The sequence below is a fragment of the Fusarium pseudograminearum genome, chromosome 3 (genome assembly GCF_000303195.2).
Source record: "Fusarium pseudograminearum CS3096 chromosome 3, whole genome shotgun sequence".
NCBI lineage: Eukaryota > Fungi > Ascomycota > Sordariomycetes > Hypocreales > Nectriaceae > Fusarium > Fusarium pseudograminearum.
This window is the reverse complement of record NC_031953.1, coordinates 214,845-232,250: the sequence shown is the minus strand read 5'-3', so window position 1 is coordinate 232,250 and position 17,406 is coordinate 214,845. Positions and strand designations below refer to the sequence as shown.

General features: G+C 47.8%; 8 protein-coding genes across 8 annotated transcripts; 4 read left to right on the top strand and 4 right to left on the bottom strand.

The window, feature by feature from the left end:
* Window positions 1-199: 199 nt before the first annotated feature.
* FPSE_07794 (uncharacterized protein) lies at window positions 200-2,150 on the bottom strand (the record flags this gene model as incomplete). Its single annotated transcript, XM_009260912.1, has 2 exons — window positions 200-1,987; window positions 2,043-2,150. 2 exons carry the CDS (start codon window positions 2,148-2,150, stop codon window positions 200-202), a joined length of 1,896 nt encoding a protein of 631 aa, XP_009259187.1.
* Window positions 2,151-2,584: 434 nt separating this feature from the next.
* FPSE_07793 (uncharacterized protein) lies at window positions 2,585-4,985 on the top strand (the record flags this gene model as incomplete). Its single annotated transcript, XM_009260911.1, has 3 exons — window positions 2,585-3,536; window positions 3,584-3,730; window positions 3,781-4,985. The coding sequence occupies 3 exons, from the start codon at window positions 2,585-2,587 to the stop codon at window positions 4,983-4,985; spliced, it is 2,304 nt and encodes a 767-aa protein (XP_009259186.1).
* A 37-nt stretch (window positions 4,986-5,022) lies between these two features.
* On the bottom strand, window positions 5,023-5,898 carry FPSE_07792 (uncharacterized protein; the record flags this gene model as incomplete). The annotated part of the gene is made up of 1 exon (XM_009260910.1): window positions 5,023-5,898. The coding sequence occupies one exon, from the start codon at window positions 5,896-5,898 to the stop codon at window positions 5,023-5,025; it is 876 nt and encodes a 291-aa protein (XP_009259185.1).
* Window positions 5,899-6,309: 411 nt separating this feature from the next.
* Window positions 6,310-8,073, top strand: FPSE_07791 (uncharacterized protein; the record flags this gene model as incomplete). Its single annotated transcript, XM_009260909.1, has 6 exons — window positions 6,310-6,401; window positions 6,452-6,832; window positions 6,888-7,031; window positions 7,088-7,514; window positions 7,565-7,658; window positions 7,715-8,073. The coding sequence occupies 6 exons, from the start codon at window positions 6,310-6,312 to the stop codon at window positions 8,071-8,073; spliced, it is 1,497 nt and encodes a 498-aa protein (XP_009259184.1).
* A 651-nt stretch (window positions 8,074-8,724) lies between these two features.
* On the top strand, window positions 8,725-11,484 carry FPSE_07790 (uncharacterized protein; the record flags this gene model as incomplete). The annotated part of the gene is made up of 5 exons (XM_009260908.1): window positions 8,725-8,759; window positions 8,818-8,843; window positions 8,951-9,160; window positions 9,208-11,173; window positions 11,346-11,484. The coding sequence occupies 5 exons, from the start codon at window positions 8,725-8,727 to the stop codon at window positions 11,482-11,484; spliced, it is 2,376 nt and encodes a 791-aa protein (XP_009259183.1).
* A 307-nt stretch (window positions 11,485-11,791) lies between these two features.
* On the top strand, window positions 11,792-13,108 carry FPSE_07789 (uncharacterized protein; the record flags this gene model as incomplete). The annotated part of the gene is made up of 1 exon (XM_009260907.1): window positions 11,792-13,108. The coding sequence occupies one exon, from the start codon at window positions 11,792-11,794 to the stop codon at window positions 13,106-13,108; it is 1,317 nt and encodes a 438-aa protein (XP_009259182.1).
* Window positions 13,109-13,368: 260 nt separating this feature from the next.
* Window positions 13,369-15,518, bottom strand: FPSE_07788 (uncharacterized protein; the record flags this gene model as incomplete). The annotated part of the gene is made up of 3 exons (XM_009260906.1): window positions 13,369-14,029; window positions 14,366-14,932; window positions 15,004-15,518. The coding sequence occupies 3 exons, from the start codon at window positions 15,516-15,518 to the stop codon at window positions 13,369-13,371; spliced, it is 1,743 nt and encodes a 580-aa protein (XP_009259181.1).
* A 706-nt stretch (window positions 15,519-16,224) lies between these two features.
* On the bottom strand, window positions 16,225-17,208 carry FPSE_07787 (uncharacterized protein; the record flags this gene model as incomplete). The annotated part of the gene is made up of 1 exon (XM_009260905.1): window positions 16,225-17,208. One exon carries the CDS (start codon window positions 17,206-17,208, stop codon window positions 16,225-16,227), a length of 984 nt encoding a protein of 327 aa, XP_009259180.1.
* Between the last annotated feature and the right edge of the window lie 198 nt (window positions 17,209-17,406).

The window sequence follows — 17,406 nt, the reverse complement described above, 5'->3', positions numbered from 1 at the left end:
CTTGTCTAGTTCCCTGAGGTCGATGCAAATCATTCAACTTACCCTAGAATCCTCAGCAGGGACGTTCCCCTGTTGAGGAATATTTAATGGCGAGAAGAAGCTTCATGAACTGTATGGCAAAGGGCATCAATGTGAAATAAAAGTTATAGCAAGTAGTGTGATATACTATCAAATCGTACAGAATTTCTTTATTATTTTTCTACATCATATCCACTATTAAGTTTCGCAGCTTGTTTGCTTCATGACACGCACCATTTACTGGGTCTTGTTCCCGTTCACTAGAAGCCCAGATTGTTGTAAGACTAGTGTACCGATCCAAGCTTTGCAACATTGTAGGTATATCCAATGTTACATCAACATCGTGATTTGTACCCACAATCTCTAGAACATTCGTCATCAGGGAGTCAAACCTTGAACAGAGTAGCTTCCCCTGCTCCCATCGCTCACTCAAGCTCCGAAGGATAAACATGGTATCTCTGACCAGGACCCAGATGCTTAACGTGCGCAAGTTACCAGGTCCTGCTCGAAGACTCCAGAAACTGTAGAGGGCTATGATACCCGTCCAGTACACCTTTTCGCATGCGACCTGAACGTAGAAGATGGAATTCGCTTCCACCAAACCACGATAGAGGCCGATGAATCCGATTGCGGAATGCCATAGCTCATTGAGCTCGTCAATTGTTCTTTCGGGAAGTAACCTACATGGTCTCAGAAGAAGCATGCGGCCCATCAGCCATTCGCTCTCCAGAAGGGTCCTTGTTGGTAGCTGAGAGCTTGCTTCCTTCCACGCTGACAACTTCTGAGAGAGCTGCGTGATCGTCTCTCGTGCAACACCCGTATTTGCATCTTTGGAGTCATTAAGGCGGTTGTAAATCTCAGACTGGATCTGCAGGGCACGATAACGCTGTAAGTACCCGTGAATCTGAACAGGCGTAGCTGGGATCTCGATCCTGAACGTTGGCAGGGACACACTGATGGCCGAGTCAGATATCTCTGTAGGTCGTCCACACCCCAGACTCATCGACCGGTCAAACGCATAAACACTCCACCACAGACGTCGCCGCGTTTCCAACAAGCTCACTTCGACTGAATCTGGAGGTTGCGGATCTTGGTGGAGACCAAGGTCAACGCACATGCGCATCCCAACGCCTATTAGATACCATGCGTCGAGCAGTGATGGATTCAAAGTCGCAAATTGTATGAGAAACAAAATAGACTGCACCCCGATGATGTTACTTGGTATGATGGCAGACTCTCGGAACGCCAAGGCATTTCGGAAGAGTCTTTCTGCTTGTGCTGATATGACACTGTCTGCACTCCGTGAGAGGCTGGAAGCTGATATTGCGAGTACTAGCAAGACAGTGAAATAGCTATAACCGTGGCTGAGGGACGAACGATCAAAGTCTTCTGCACTCGGTGATAGAATGCTGATTGGATCTGGTGGACGTTGCGGGTGTCTGTCTTGTACAGAAGCCGATGCGCCGGAGAAGACGTGCTGAAATTGTACCCAGAATCCTTGGATGGAGAAGAAGGGAAGACGTGGATATACGTTGTCGAGGTAATGTTTCGCAAGGCTCAAAGCTGTGGATTCTTTAGGCAGGCAAGGTGTCATTTCATTCTGATGGGTTTCATGGATGGATATCTGATCCGTGCCCGCGGTAGCTAAGACAAGCGTTGAGAGTGTCGGTCCTCCTGTATCCGATGCATATGAGCATGGAATAATCGGGAGAGCTTCTATATCATTGACCAGAGAGTCTATCATTGAGCTTTCCTGTGCTTTTGGCTGTTGATGTTGAACATGTGATGATGGGGTTTGAACATTTTTTCCAGCTTGGGCTTCAGCAAGCCGCCTCTTAGCATTGGCTATCCTTTGTAGGAGGAAGGTATGATAATCTCTTGCACGACTGGACGTGTCGTTCTGTAGAGAGCAAGTCTGTTGGCGACCAGATTGAACACAGCGGCCGCAAGCTGGAGTGGCACCATCACACTGTAAATCATTCAGTATGTAGACAACAAAAATTGACAGATTGTGTTATACCAACCTTGATCTTTCTGGTTTTACAGAAGCTACATGCTGAGAGTACCTGGGATACCCTCAAAGATACATTTCTCAGAGGGCCCTGTGGGTCATGGGGTCTCGTCTGAGCCATCTCAGCATGAGATGGTGCAAGTCACTCTGCTCACAAGATGTCTTGTCTCCCAACAGCTTCAGTTGCTTGGAATCAAGCGGCACAATAGCGCGTATGGATGCTGCGGGGAAACCTAGCGAGACGGAACCGCCGACGGCGTATATTCCGCGACGCTTTGTGGGTCGTCTTGGTCTACTTCGCTAGTCTGACCAGGGTTCGGACCTCGAAGAGAAAGGGTTGGTGCTTGCTAAAGTACAACGGCGGTTCCGTCTATACAAAGGATGACAACCGGCACCAGTTCTCAGCAAACTGCATCATGTGATTAATGATGACAATAAATTATTACTAGATTTAAAATATCAAGGTTGTCAAGAAATCTGTAGCAATAGAAACAATATTCTCAGTGTGCTCTCTTGTTTTCACTTGACCAATACTCCTCCTCTCCACATACAACCATGGCCCCTGCAAGGATATCCCACGACCCTGTTCTTCGCCGCGAGCCAGCAGCGTCAAGCCGCGACTTCCAAGTTCGTAACTTGGACGCAGACCTTTGTGTCTGCGGTGGTGGCTTCGCCGGAACTATTGCTGCCATCGCCGCAGCAAGGAACAATGTCAAAGTCATTCTCATCCAAGACCGTCCTGTCCTAGGAGGCAATGCATCAAGCGAAGTTCGCTTATGGATCCTCGGAGCGACTTCGCACATGTTTAACAATAACCGCTATGCCAGAGAGGGCGGTCTTGTTGATGAGATACTTTTGGAGAATTTGTATCGGAATCCTGAAGGCAACCCTCTGATTCTGGACACAATTCTTTTGGAAAAGGTTCGACTTGAGCCCAATATTCAGCTATTCTTGAACACAGCACTAGTTGGGTGTGAAAAGGGCGGTGATCGAATCAGCTCTGTCAGCGCCTTCAATTCGCAGTCGTCGCTCAAGTTCAATATCCGAGCTGAGCAGTTCATCGATTGCACAGGCGACGGTACACTCTCTTTCCTAGCTGGTGCTCCGTTCAGAATCGGCGCCGAGAAACGTGACGAGTTTGGAGAGCTCTTTGCACCATCTTCAGAGTATGGTCATCTCCTGGGTCACTCTATTTACTTTTACACCAAGGATGTCGGCAAGCCTGTCAAATTCGTCGCCCCATCTTATGCTCTCAAAGACGTCGAGGCAGAAATCCCCCGGTTCAAAAGCTTCAGCACCAAGGAGATGGGCTGCAACCTTTGGTGGATCGAGTATGGTGGTAGACTTGATACCATTCACGATACCGAGGAGATCAAGTGGGAGCTTTGGAAGGTCGTTTATGGTGTCTGGGACTATTTCAAGAACTCTGGACGTTTCCCTGAGGCGGAGACTTTGACACTTGAGTGGGTTGGTACGATCCCGGGAAAGAGAGAAAGCAGAAGATTCGGTCAGTATTTCTTCCCAGATTAACCCGCTCGAGGCTAACCTTTGCAGTCGGCCCCAAGATGATGGTTCAGCAGGATATCGTGGAGCAGAAATTGCATTCTGATGCTGTCTCTTTCGGCGGTTGGTCCCTCGATTTGCACCCAGCTGATGGTGTCTTTTCAGAGGTGGACGGATGCACCCAGTGGCACTCCAAGGGTGAGTTTGTCATATACCCAAGACACGCTATGCAACTGACATATATCTAGGTGTCTACCAGATCCCGTTTTCCTCCATGGTCTGCTCCGAGATACCAAACCTCATGTACGGAGGTCGCATCATCTCAGCATCCCACGTTGCTTTCGCATCCACACGAGTCATGGCGACGTGTGGAGCTAACGCCAACGCTTTGGGGATCGCAGCCTCTCTATGCAAGAAGAACGCCATTGATCCTGTGCAACTGCTCCAGAAAGCTGAGATGAAGAATTTTCAACTGGAGCTTATGCGCTTTGGACAGTTTATACCAGGGTATAAGCTTGAAGATGAGAAAGATCTCGTCCGTTCAGCTTCAAAGATTGACGGCTCGTCTACTTTTAAACTGTCGCAGCTGCCAGCTGATGGACCACCCAAAGTCTTAGTCAGAAGTCTTGCACAAATGCTGCCCATGCTACAGGGACCTATTCCCAAGTTTTCCATTACTGCCATGTCGGTTGAAGCCACCGAGTTGACCGTCCAGCTCCGAGGATCTCAGAAGCCTTACAATTACACACCAGAGGTGATCTTGGCTGAGAAGCGATTCTCCCTCGAACCAGGTGAGAATGATCTTGTCATTGACTTTGAGATCGAGAATCCTCAGACACAATATGTCTTTCTTGCCTTTATGCAAAACGAGTCTGTCGCACTCTGTACAAGCAAGACCCGCGTTTCAGCTCTTATGACGGTCGAACATGAGTGCACACAAAGTCCGCCTAGCGATGTTGGCGTTGATGACTTCGAGCGGTGGACACCCGTTAGAAGACCAATGGGCCATAACCTTGCATTGACCGTGGAGCCACCTCTCCAGGCATGGGGGGTTCAGAACGTCCGTAATGGAGTTGCTCGTCCAACCAAGAGAACCAACTGCTGGGTTCCTGGTTTGGGATCTGATAGAAAGCTTCTCAAAGTCTCTTGGTCTAATTCAGTTGAAGTAAGCAAAGTGGTCGTTTGCTTTGATACAGATTATGATCACGCCCTGGAGTCTGTCTTGCGAGGCCACCCGGAGAGAACTATTCCATTTTGTGTTAAGAAATGGCGCCTACTGGACCTTTCTGATGGCGAGAAAGAGCTATATATCGAAGATGAGAACCACATGTCGCGTCGCGAGGTGGTCTTTGATTCACGTAGGAAGCTGACTGATCTTGGAGTCGAGATTCTCGAGCTGAATGGGGATGAGAATGTTATTGGTGGCGTATTTGAAGTGCGAGTATATGAATAGTTTTGCTTCACATTATTCTAGATCTAAATACTTCAGACTATCTCTCTGTGCAGTGAACATTTCCTCTCTTGAGCATCCACATCTTTACCTGCCACTCTAATTGTTTGCTTCCACAGAATAGCACCGGGTCATCAGTCCCATTGATAACAGGTTCAACATCTCGTAGCTCCATTCGCCGAAGACAGAAGCCCATATCACCATCCAAGTTTTGTGAGAGACTCTTCAACCGTTCGTGCCACCATTGTGACAATTTATCATCAACCATCCCGTCACCTTCTTCCCCGCTTGTGACAAAGATTCGCACCATACTCCAATCTCTTGGGTTGAGCAATTGATGGGTGAGCAGATATTCGACAGCGGCAAAGTCGCTACCCCGAATACTACACATCAGAACTGGCTTCCTCTCCCTGGCCTCAGGGCCACTTCTGTGGTTATTTTCCGTCACCATAGCAATGAACGGGGCGATGCCAGTACCTCCAGCAATACATATCAGCGTATGGGCACTATCAAGTATAGCAGATGGGAATCCACCACCAGCTTGAACAATGTTTGCAACCAACGGAGAATGTGGACGCGGAAGACCAAGCAGACCCGTGACACGTCCATTCCGAGCCATAAGCGAGATGGTCTCGATGAATCCATCATGTGCATATCCGACATGGTATGGGGTGAATGAAAGACGCCTGTCCTCTTCTGATAGGTTCTGAGGCCCAGACACAGGATCAAGATCTGGAGGGAATTGAAGCGTCAAATGTTGACCAGGACGGAAGCTCCGATCGAAATGGTGATTGGACTGGACTGAAAAGGTGTGGACACTGAGGTTAGGTGTCAAACGGGTGGAAGAAACATGCTTGAGTTGGTCAAGTGGTGAGTGGGCACCATTGGTGTTGGATTTGACGCTATCGAAAGTCATCTTAGCTTGGAAACGAATGTGTCCAATTGATCGATCACAGAGATATTAGCTACCTGGGATAAAGCCTCAAATAGTCAGGCCATAGATCGGTCACGCCCACAGACTATCCACAATTCTAAACAAGTTGAGCTATCAGTAACTAACTCAACCTTCCGTTCAGCCGTCCAAGACGGAACCGCCGTGAGGGGTCTAAGTCGTTGGCGGAGGTTCCGTCTGCTGGATATCCACATCGCGGAATTTTCCAACACCCTGGTCAACTCCTCCATCACACCACACTGTCTCCACGCTTCCCCAGATCTCAACCGTGTTGATCAGGATAAAAATGATAACTTCCCCGGATTCTTTGCGGAGAATTCTTTCAAGCACGAGCTTTCAATCATTACCGAATTATCTGAGTCTTTAGTTATCACAATGACCACAGTTGGGGGCACAGCAGAGCCCAAGATGAGCGCATGGCTGATCTTCAGCATCGTCGTCATCTCGATGGGGTCCATCTTTTGGGGGTAAGAAGACTACAGATCAACTATGAGCAAGATTGCTAACAAAGTACCAGTTATGATATCGGCATCTTGAGCACAATCTATGTCTCTCCCGGCTTCAACAAAGCTCTCGACAATCCGTCCTCCAGCGACAAGGGACTCATCACTTCCATCTTCTACGCAGGCCAGTTCGTCGGCTTTGCATTCTTTGCAGGTCCCTTGAACAATCGCTATGGTCGACGCTGGGCAGGTTTTGGAGGTGTGTGTCTCCTCTGTGTAGGCGCTGCCATTCAAACCGGTTCAGTTCACCTTGCTATGATGGTTGTTGGAAGAATTGTCGCTGGTCTTGGTACTGGGGTGGTATCTACCTCTGTTCCGCTTTATCTGAGTGAGATCTCGCCTGCTAAGAACCGAGGACTCTATGTTGCTGCGAACCAGGTCGGCATTGTGTCTGGGTAAGTCAAGACTGAATTTTCAATCATGATCATCGTCAGATTCTAATGATACTAGAATATCGATCGCGTTCTGGGTTGGTTACGGATACTCCTTCTGGAAGACTGGCAACGGCGTTGATCTGGAGTGGCGTCTATCCAATGCCATGCAATTTGTTCCCGCTGTTCTCTTCCTAGTTGGTGTTCCTTTTATCCCCGAGAGGTATGTCTTGATCCCACATAATCACGGTTGTGCAACGCTCATTAAATATGTGTTAGCCCTCGATGGCTTGTCGAGTCAGATCAGATTGAAGCGGCAAGCCGCTCACTCTCCAAGCTACGCGGCCTTTCCCCAAGCGAAGTCCAACCCGAGCTCGACGAGATCCACGCCAACATTCTCTGGCACCAAGAAAACTCCATCACGTCTGCACGCGTTTTTATCCAGCAGAAGCCATTGTGGTCGCGACTCTGGCGTGCGTGGTCACTTGCATTCCTTCAGCAAATGAGTGGTGCTGCTGGCATCAGATACTACCTCCCAACAAACTTTATCGCTGCTGGTACCTCGAAGGAGTTGAGCCTGTTGGCGTCTGGTATTGATGGGACTGTTCAAGTTGCGTGTACTGTTGCTGCTATGTTCTTCATCGATAAGCTTGGTCGAAGGCACTCGCTCGGTGTAGGAGCCGTGATCATGGCTTTTTGTCTAATGGTAAGTTGAAGTATTTCATCAGGGCGATTGATTACTGACAGGTGTGACAGATCAATGGTGCTCTTCAACTCGCGTATCCTGGCCAGACAAACTCACACGCCAACTACGTCAACATCTTTTTTATCTTTTTCTTCACAGTTGGATGTAAGTCATTCATTCAATCTCACCCTGATAAACATATACTGATCAGTTTCCAATAGACAGCATGGGCTTCGGACCATGCGCATGGATTTACGCATCCGAGATCTTCCCAGCAAACTGTCGTTCCAAGGGTCTCGGTATTTCCTCTTCTGGTGCATCTCTGGGTTCCATCATCGTTGGTCAAGTTTGGCCCGTTGCTGTATCTCGCATCGGTCCGCGTGTTTACTTCATCTTCATGTCTTTCAACGTCTTCTCTGCGATTCTTGTCTATTCGTGCTACCCTGAGACAAAGAACAAGACACTGGAGGAGCTCGATTCGCATTTCGGCTCGCTTAATGTTCACGCGGAGGAAGTTGCTACGCCTAAACAAATGCTTGCTGTGGAAGAACGCGTCGAGGCGCGTACAAAGGACGCTTGAGTGGCACTATACTTGACCAATGCTACATTGTTCTCTATACTGGCGTTGCATTCATCATGTAAATCGAACATTGGAAACCTTCGTAGCCATGATACAGTATTGCAGGTTTTTTTCAACAGATACCGTGTTCACGAGTGAAGAAGTACTTCGTGATACTTTAGACTTGTGGGACTTTCTTTTCTCATGTGAAGTCGGACTTCTTCCAAACGTAAAATAGGCAAAATAATCTCAAATATCAGTCATGACTTATGAAAAATGTTAAATCTAGAAATTGTTTTTAATGTGACTGTTACCCTGAACTTCGGAGCAATGCAGCTGATCGGCAACATGCACTGGGAAACCATTTTAAATTAGCCGACGCTAGAGAACTTGCTTTAACCTACACAAGGAAACGATCGACACATCTGCCCATGAGCTATACCCAGGTGGGATTGAAGCGAAGTCACGGAATGAGGTCCGCGCAAACTGTCTCCGCACTTTCATTGACTTGATCCACCTGACAATACTGAAGACCAAACACCACACCATTTCATGAACCATCACTAATGCTGGATACTGTTCAAGAGCCTTCAATTAATTAGTATCCTTTAAGATAAGGATAGCTAAGTCCACCAGTCAACTACTGAAAGTTTCATCGGGCATGGATCTGCAATGTTTTGTACGCTCAAAGAATATTCTCATACAAGGTACACACATCTGACTGTAACATTCTCGACAGACAATCAATGCTTGTAATCGATGTAGAAAGCGAAAAGCGCGCTGCGATACAGGTATGTGCCAAGGCTCCATACCTTGCCCTTGCCAGCAACTAATATCAGGCCAGAGATCCCAGCATGCCAGCCATGTCAAAACTCAGGGTCGATCTGCGAATACACAGACGGGCGATCAGGCAATGTCCACCCAAGGAGTTTCATCCACGATCTCGAGAGAGAACTCATGAACCTGGAGACGAAAATAAATGATGCCGAAAATGCACCGACCGAAACATCGCCAGCCACTTCGAACCTTCGATCTGGCGATGAAGTTGCACAGACTTCCATCACTGGGCATACTGAGGAGCATCCTACCTTTGCCGAATCTTCAAGTGGTAAAATGACCGCTCTCGTGTTGATAGCTAATCCTAACATCATCCAGGAATCAACTTGGTTCGGTCAGCCCTCGAATGCGCTCAGCAGGATTACTCGAATTTAGAAACGCCGTCAGATTCTGCAGAAACGCGACCCACGCTTCCAGAGACACAGAAGAATAATACACGGGCCGCCTTGCCACCACGCGAGTTGGCAAATAACCTCAAAGACACCTTTTTCAGCAGTCATCAAGTTCAATATCCGATTCTCAATCAGGAACAGTTCGAGGATACCATGTCACAATTTTACGATAATCATGATGGCAGAAGCAACAACTCTGACCTGTCGCCTGCTGATGTACGCGTGCGTTTCATGATCAACATGGTACTTGCGATTCCCCTCATGTCCATGGCAGGGGACCATGAAGAAAGCCATGCACTGTCAAAGGGTTTCGCTGCCAACGCCATGGCTGATGTGAGCCATATCATGCAGACTAAGAACGTGCAGTCTCTCCAATGTCTGCTCCTTCTCTTGTTACTGTCAATAGTGGACTCTGCACCTGCACCCGTCTGGTATATATCCGGCCTGTGTATGAGGATGTGCATTGACCTAGGATACCACTCCGAAAGAACCATAAGTATGTCTTCTTCAGTAGGAGCTACTGAGACGGGCAAAGAACAAGAAGCAGATGTCAAGCGAAGACTCTTTTGGATTACGTACAGTTTTGACAGGACGTTCAACATCTTACTGGGTCGTCCCTTCACATTTGACAATTTGTCAGTGAGTATTGACTTGCCTAGTTGCTCGTTGACATCTACGACCCGACAACAAACATTGCATTGGCTGGAGCTACAGCGACTACAAAGCAAGATCGTTCATAGGCTTCATAGCACTCAGGAAGTTAGAGAAAGGAACAACACAGAACAGCCAGAGCTTGAGCTATGTCAATGGACGAACGACATGGCACAAACTCTAAAAGAGTGGAATGGGTTCGCACAAACGCTCGCTGACCCTTGTGGCTACGATGTCAACTGGTGGAGCTATTGGCATAGAACAGTTTTGCTCATTCTATACCGGCCATCTTTATTACGACCAACCCTCAGTCCGAGCGAGACATTGTCTTGTTACATGGCCGCAAAGGAACTCATACAACTATCATTCCTCCGCATCAGTGAAGGCCTTGCTGACTTTACTTGGATTGACCTCCATTTCCAATTCATGAGTGGTATTACCATGATACTCATCATATGGAAAAGTTTAGAAGCAAGGAATAAGGCACAAGAAGATTGGATCTCGCTCAAGAGTAGCCTGTTCCAGTGGAAACTGATATTGGACCGACTTGGAGCCCGGTGGGAACGGATCGGTCGAGCTCGCGAAGTGCTCTCAAAATTGGCCGATGCTACTGTTGACCTTGTGGAGAAGGTTCCTGCAGGACTTGCCGAAGGTACTCTTCATCCACGACCCTCACAAAATATGAGAGAGACACGACGTAGCCAAAGACGATCAATCGTGCAAAGACTTCGAAACATGTCGCGGCAAGATCAAAGTCAGACTGGAGCCCAGGACTCAAGCCCACCTTGTTCAAACGCAGGGTTTGACAGAGGGACCACACAGTTGTCTAATAACAACAGTAACCCCGAAAGTCGAGGTCAAGATGTGACAAATATGCAGAATCTTGCAGAAGGAACCGCAGGGTGGACTGACTCTGACATTAATCTGCAACAAGAGACAGCACTCGGGTCACAAGATGCTGGCAATACCTCACAATGGGAGGCAGAACAAACACTCTGGCCACTTCTCAATCTGTCTGATACCACAACTGGCACTGATGAGCTGGATCTTTGGGCGTATTTCTCCGCTCCGATATTGGGCATGGAAAATATGGCCATTCCAATTAACAGTGCCATCAGGCCTGATGAATCCCTAAACAACAGCATCCTCAACTTTCAAGGGGATCTCAGTCAGTTTCCTTCTCAAAATGGAGCAAACAGTACCGAGGAGAGTGATTATATACAAGGATATTATGCCACACAGTAACTTCGGCAAAACAGTAGAGGCTATCATGAAATGGAGAGGAGTAAGAGCAAACTTCAAGACGAATGATCGGAGTATCAGAGAAAAATAATATTAGACATGCTATCGTGTTTCTTCAATCGATTCCAAGTTTTTATCACCCAAATAAGATAACTACGATGTTATCACTAGTCATGAGGGTTCCAACGCTGCCTTTGGATTGAACTTCTACAATGTAAAAGGTCCGGACCACGTTAGCCGATGGGCAACGGAACCGCCGCTGTGGATCTTAGATCACGGCCCTTCCGAGAACTACTTCAAAACCAACTAGTCGGAAAGAGGTCATCAGCTCTGGACCCCTGCACGAGTTGAACATCCTCACATATCTGGACTACCTCGACTCCGCGCGGCGGTTCCTTCATGAAGCATCCCCAGACCAGAACATTAATCCCTGTCTATGAAGATGATCACGTACGCGGGGAATCTGGGGAAACATGGAGGACGGAATTAATCCCGAACATAGACACCATCAAACACTAAGATGAATCCTACAGGGCAAAGGGAAGAGGATATTGTATATAAACTCGCACGAGTCCATTGTTGTAGATGATTATGAAGTGCTTCACCAGTATATCAATATGGCGAATTTCAAGTCCCTCATCTTTCTTGCTGCGCTTTCAACAGTACACGCCACGGCTACACCTGGTGCTCTGAGCACCATATCAACTGCCGTAGATGTCAACAGTCAGGCTGGTTGGTGGAACCCCTTGGACGAATATGGCGGCTACGACTGGCTTGCCTACCTACGCAACCCCCCTGGCGGAAGCACAGCCAACAACAACGTCATGGTAGCGCGTCGTTCTATCTCAGATGGCACCATGACCCGCGACTGTGTCAAGACTTCAGATGGTCAATGTGCTGTTTTTGCAGATGATCTTGGCCACAACACTCCAAGCATCAGTGTTGACAGTGATGGCTATGTGCACGTCTTCACCAGCATGCACAATGAGCCGTGGAAGTACTTCCGGTCTACCACACCGTACAGTAGTACTTTGGTCGATGCTAGCTCCGAAATGCCGGACCAAACCATCAAGGTCACTTATCCTGTCATCAAGAGGGACGCTGGTGGAAATTTATGGTTGATCATTCGTGGACAAGCAGCCAACGACAACAACGCAAAAGGTGGTTACTTTTACAAGTACTCAACCAGCGATGGGTCATGGTCACGTGTGGCTATTTGGGCATACAACAAAGGCTATTCTGTATACCCAGACGATATCGCTTTCTCGTCGGATGGTGATGTACATCTCCAGTGGGAGTGGAGCAAATATCCTGCATCTGCTGTGCGCCATCAAGGCAGTTACGTGCGCTATAACCCATCGACAAACTCCTTCACCTCAGCTTCAGGAGCCACAGTTTCGCTTCCTATCACACAGAACAGTGCCGATATCGTCTATCAGCCTTTGACGTCTGGTGAGACGTACAGCGGTGATATCAATGCCTCGCCTGGTCCAGCCTTTCAAAGTGCAAAGATGGCACTCTATGAGAGACCTGATGGATCCATTCACATTCAGCATGCATACCGCTTCAAGACATCCAACACAGGTGCATGGCAAGTTCGTCGTGCAACTGCTACATATGGAACCCAGGATCCTTGGAAGAGGGAGATACTCTACCAGGATAGTGAGACAAGTGCTGCACTTGGCATCACGCATGATGGCACGAGTGCACGTATTTACTACTGCCGCTCCTCGGCTAGTGCATTCGTGCTTGAGAATGTTAGTGGCGCTGGTTGGACTAATACAGCTCTTGAGCCTGTTGTTGGGAAGAAGGTGCAGCGTCTACAAGCTTTGATGAGGAGTGATGGAACTGATGTGTTGTACCTGGGATCTCCTACAAATATCAACTCTACAACTGGAAGCCTGTACCTTATGACGGTTGGGGGGAGGGATTGAATGAAGAAGACTAGTCTTTGGTAGTAGTGATGTTGGCAGTATGTTTCTAATATCTTCTTCCTCTGCAAGGACTTTCGTCTAGTATGAATCGGAGTTGTAAGAACACAAGTTCTGGCTCCTATCAAGTATTTCTTTCGGAGATTTTAAGGAAATGTGAAGACTAAATCATTAGCCGTTAATGCGAGCCGACAACACGGTTGCAAGCTATAAATCACTCCAATTTAATTAAGATATTTGGACTATTATTCTGTAGTAAGCCCTCACCAAGAGTAGGCATCTACCTTATGCTCAAATATAGTCTTGCTAGCCTTGCCTGCTGCCGCCACCTTTGCTCTGATATCATCGCAAAGCGGCCCTGGTCCAGACACAACTACGCCGATCCTCTTCCAGCCCAAAGCAACCTCGTCATCAATTAGTGCAGAAATGTCAAATCGGCTACCGACTCGGATATCTCTTTGAGTCCGGTCTAGCGTGTTGATGCATGGCTCAAGCTCGTCGACTAAATATTGAGCAGATGCCTTGACGCTCCAAGCGAGCTTGACGTTCCAGTAACCCAATATCCAAGGGAGAAGACTGGTAATGCCGATTCCTCCACCGATTAAAAGTACACGATCGCATCGTAAGATATGGTCTTTGTTGTTGTTACCGTAGGGACCTTCGACGAGGGTCAATAGATTATCGGCTGACTGGAGATAGCTTGTAATGCCCTTTGCCTTCTTGACGAAAAGAGTGACACCTCCCGAGTTGCGCTTCTCATCAGGGCTTGCAGAGACCCGCCGGACAGTGTTTTGCGGAGTGCTCTCGAGATCCTTCCCTCCAGCGCCATCGTGGAACGGCGAACTTGGCAACGACGCGTCCCGGTTCTGCAACAGTCCAGTGGGTATGATTGAGAAGGGATGGTTTTCCCACGGCCGGTAGAAGCTGAGAGTAGGAAATTATGCATATAAATGCTTGCCCGGCTCGTCGGTCCAGCGAGTTTCATCAATATCAATACGCATGTAATCATTTCCAAGATCTGTAACTTTCGATCTTCTGACTCCTACACCAAGTACACGACCGACTCGGATAATTCGGTCGAATGCCCAGACCGCAAAAGCAATGTAGAGCCAGACTTCATAGCCAGACGTATAATCTGGAACATGCATACCCGTCGACTCGTACCACAGGACAAGATGGTACCAGCAACCAACAATGGTAATTATGCACAGGATAATATGCACCAGTAGGAAGACTTCATAGTTCTTCCTTCGAACTTACAACCCACTGCCGACGCTGGGCACGACGCTGAACACAGTAGCTGCAGCACCCCATGCCCACCATACTGTTTTCTCGTAATGTCTGTAGGCTAGCAGGCCAAAGATTGAATGTAGCACGGCATAAAGGGTGAATAGCCGGCCCACCCAGCGATGTAGCAACAGATACGTGGGATGTGACCAATTCGTCATCCACAGCAACAGATTATTCCTCGACGAAAACGCAAGCAGAACGGGGAGAAGGGTAAAGGCAAAGGCTCCTGTTCGATACAGGACGTAGGCAATAAGGTCTTGCCAAGAGCTCGTGAACCAGCCATTGGGTTGAGCTGTACGGTAGCCAACGGCGGTCAAAACCGCGTTGAGGACGATGAATATGGCAATGTAAATTCCTTGGCCAACAGTTGGGGCGTTTCCAATTTGGAAAGGCAGCGGACGCACATAATAGGTGCCGACGGTGCTCGGATACAGGATGTATGGTTTAAGTCGATCGTAGAGGGCGGACATGAAGGGCATGTATCGTAGCCAGGATAAGAACACTGGGAGGCCGACGGCAACGGCTATCAGAACAATTCTATAAGTTGAGACGGACGTTAGCGGTTGATCATGCGAAAGTTTGGGGTGTCATGTCTTGTATGCACTTACCCGTGTGTGGATTCAAGAGTAATCTCACGCTTGACACCACCCAACACATTCCACTGCTTGAGATAGGCGGTTGGGTTAACGACAGAGGTCTCATTGAGTGACATGTCTATTTCCCCAATCTGTAATCTTTGTGGCCAAGGATCTGCCTCGGCGAGAGACTCAGAGTAAGTCCACTTAGGAACGACCTCCTTACTTCCCGTAACCCATTTTTCCCAATACGCTTCGAGCTTGGAGACGTGTTGGTCGGCACATTTGACGCTGAGGCACCAAGCCGTAGATGCGAGGAAAGCAGTGTTGTTAGCACGACAAGCTGGCGAGGTTGCCATGGCCATCATCATATGTCCATGGCCGCCGCCATGTTCACTGCAAGACAGCGAAAGGGACGACAGGGACCGGAGGCACGATTCGGCGCAGAGGGGGTCATATGAGGAGAGACCGTAGCCTTCAATACCATTCGCTGCAGCTCGTGTAACGAGTACCACGAACCAAGCGAAGAGGCTGTGCCAAAGCCACATACTGCTTCTGGTAAGAGGATCAGCACTTGAGATCAGGGTTAGACGAATACAAAGCGAAACTTTGTAAACCAGCAGTTGGATTGGGAGGACAGAGTAGGGTAGAGTAAACTGGAACGACTGTCAGTTGTATAAGAGGACAGGGTAAGGTGGCGTAGGGTAGTAGTGTGCACAAACTGGCGTAGGGTTACTATAGAGCTGAAGAGTGGGATATCAGAATAGGAATAGCTCCTCTGGTTATTAAGGCTTATCTTCTCAAGCTCATCCGATTTAGTTAAATGGAGTATAGGCTGCAGATACATAAAAGATGATCGATGAAACATGAAACATATCACACTTGGTACTGGGATGGATGGCTGTTACACGCACTGCACTCACTACCTACCTGGAGTCGAGTGGCGGAGTACAACGCTGGGTATAGACGCTAGCTGCAGAGTTTTCTTCAACAATAAAACAGCATCGGTACTGTGGTCTAGTTGGTTATGACATCTCGTTAACACCGAGAAGGTCCCCGGTTCGAGCCCGGGCAGAACCTCACTTTTTGACTTTTAGAGGTATTAATTATATTTCTTTTTGTTTTATTTTCTACTAACAAGAGACTCTAAGAAAGATGCTATAAAAACGGTGATCTACAGCAGGTTATATATTACTAGAGGCTTGTCTTATATTTCTTAAAATTTCCAATCTGATTTTCCTATACTATATCCTATTACTCATCCTTCATCTGAAATGGGCACCCTGGAGCACTCCATTTATCTCGGATGTATTTGCAGTATGCTTCGTCACTTTCTTTAATATCTGCTTTCCGTGCTTTGGCCTTTTCGACATCCAAGGTCTCAATCTTCTTCCAAAATGATTCCCTGGGATCAGGCAGAAATGTCTCAGCAAGACTCATCAAGGTCCCAACCACAAAGACAATAATATATTTCAGAATCGGATGCACTGGTTTGATCCGCATCGCTGCAAGTGTTGTCTCAAGCGTCAGGGCTTGCACAGTGGAAATAGCTAGCCAGCGGAGTCCAGGGGGAAAGTACCGGAACGCAAATTGATTCATGATTGCAAGACCGATATGCTGCATTCTTGGATCAAATTCGCGTGGAGTATTCTCATAGGCTTCGCAAAAGTTCAGACAGCCTTCAAAGTCATCAGGGTAACCGTGAACAGAGCTGCCATCCTCTTTGATAAAGAGAGGAGTCATGTCACGCCAAAAGTGATGAGCGGCGATCTTTTCCTTCTCCGTGAAACCAGATAAACCGAGCCGGAGCCGAAGACGATGCATTAGAATGGCACTAAATGTAGTAACGTATACAAAGTCTTCGTTGTAGGAGAAGTTGCCTGGATATCGTCTAGCGAGAGAGGCATGGAGATTGTTGATGTGCTCCACAGCGTCACGGCATCGCTTGTCGCTGGGGCCGTAATGCCACCATGTCATGTTGTAATTTTCTGTGTCTTCAACGCGTTGAGTACCTCGCTTGACGACTTTGCCGCCATCTGAACGCCAAACAGTCTGGGCTCCGTGGGTTGTGATGATGAAGTTGGGGAATGTGAGGACGTATATGAAGTTGTTCATAAAGTCGGACGACCGATAGCAAGACATGAGACGCCACATGAGCTCATAGTCTTTTTCAGGATTAAGGCTCTCAATGGCATTTGAGATCCAATGGTAGCCTCCTGGTGTAATCTCTTGAGACATTGTTGAGAATAAAGATAGGATAAATTAAGTTAACCAGTTCTGAATAGAGTCAAACCTGTTCTGATAGTTTCTGAAATCTGGTTAGTGCAAGGTGAGGAATCATTGCTTTTTAATCACGGGCTCGTGTCCCTGGTTTATGGGATTATAATCGTGCTGCCGATGATGCCCCGTCGTCATCTACATAATTGCTGGCGCGTC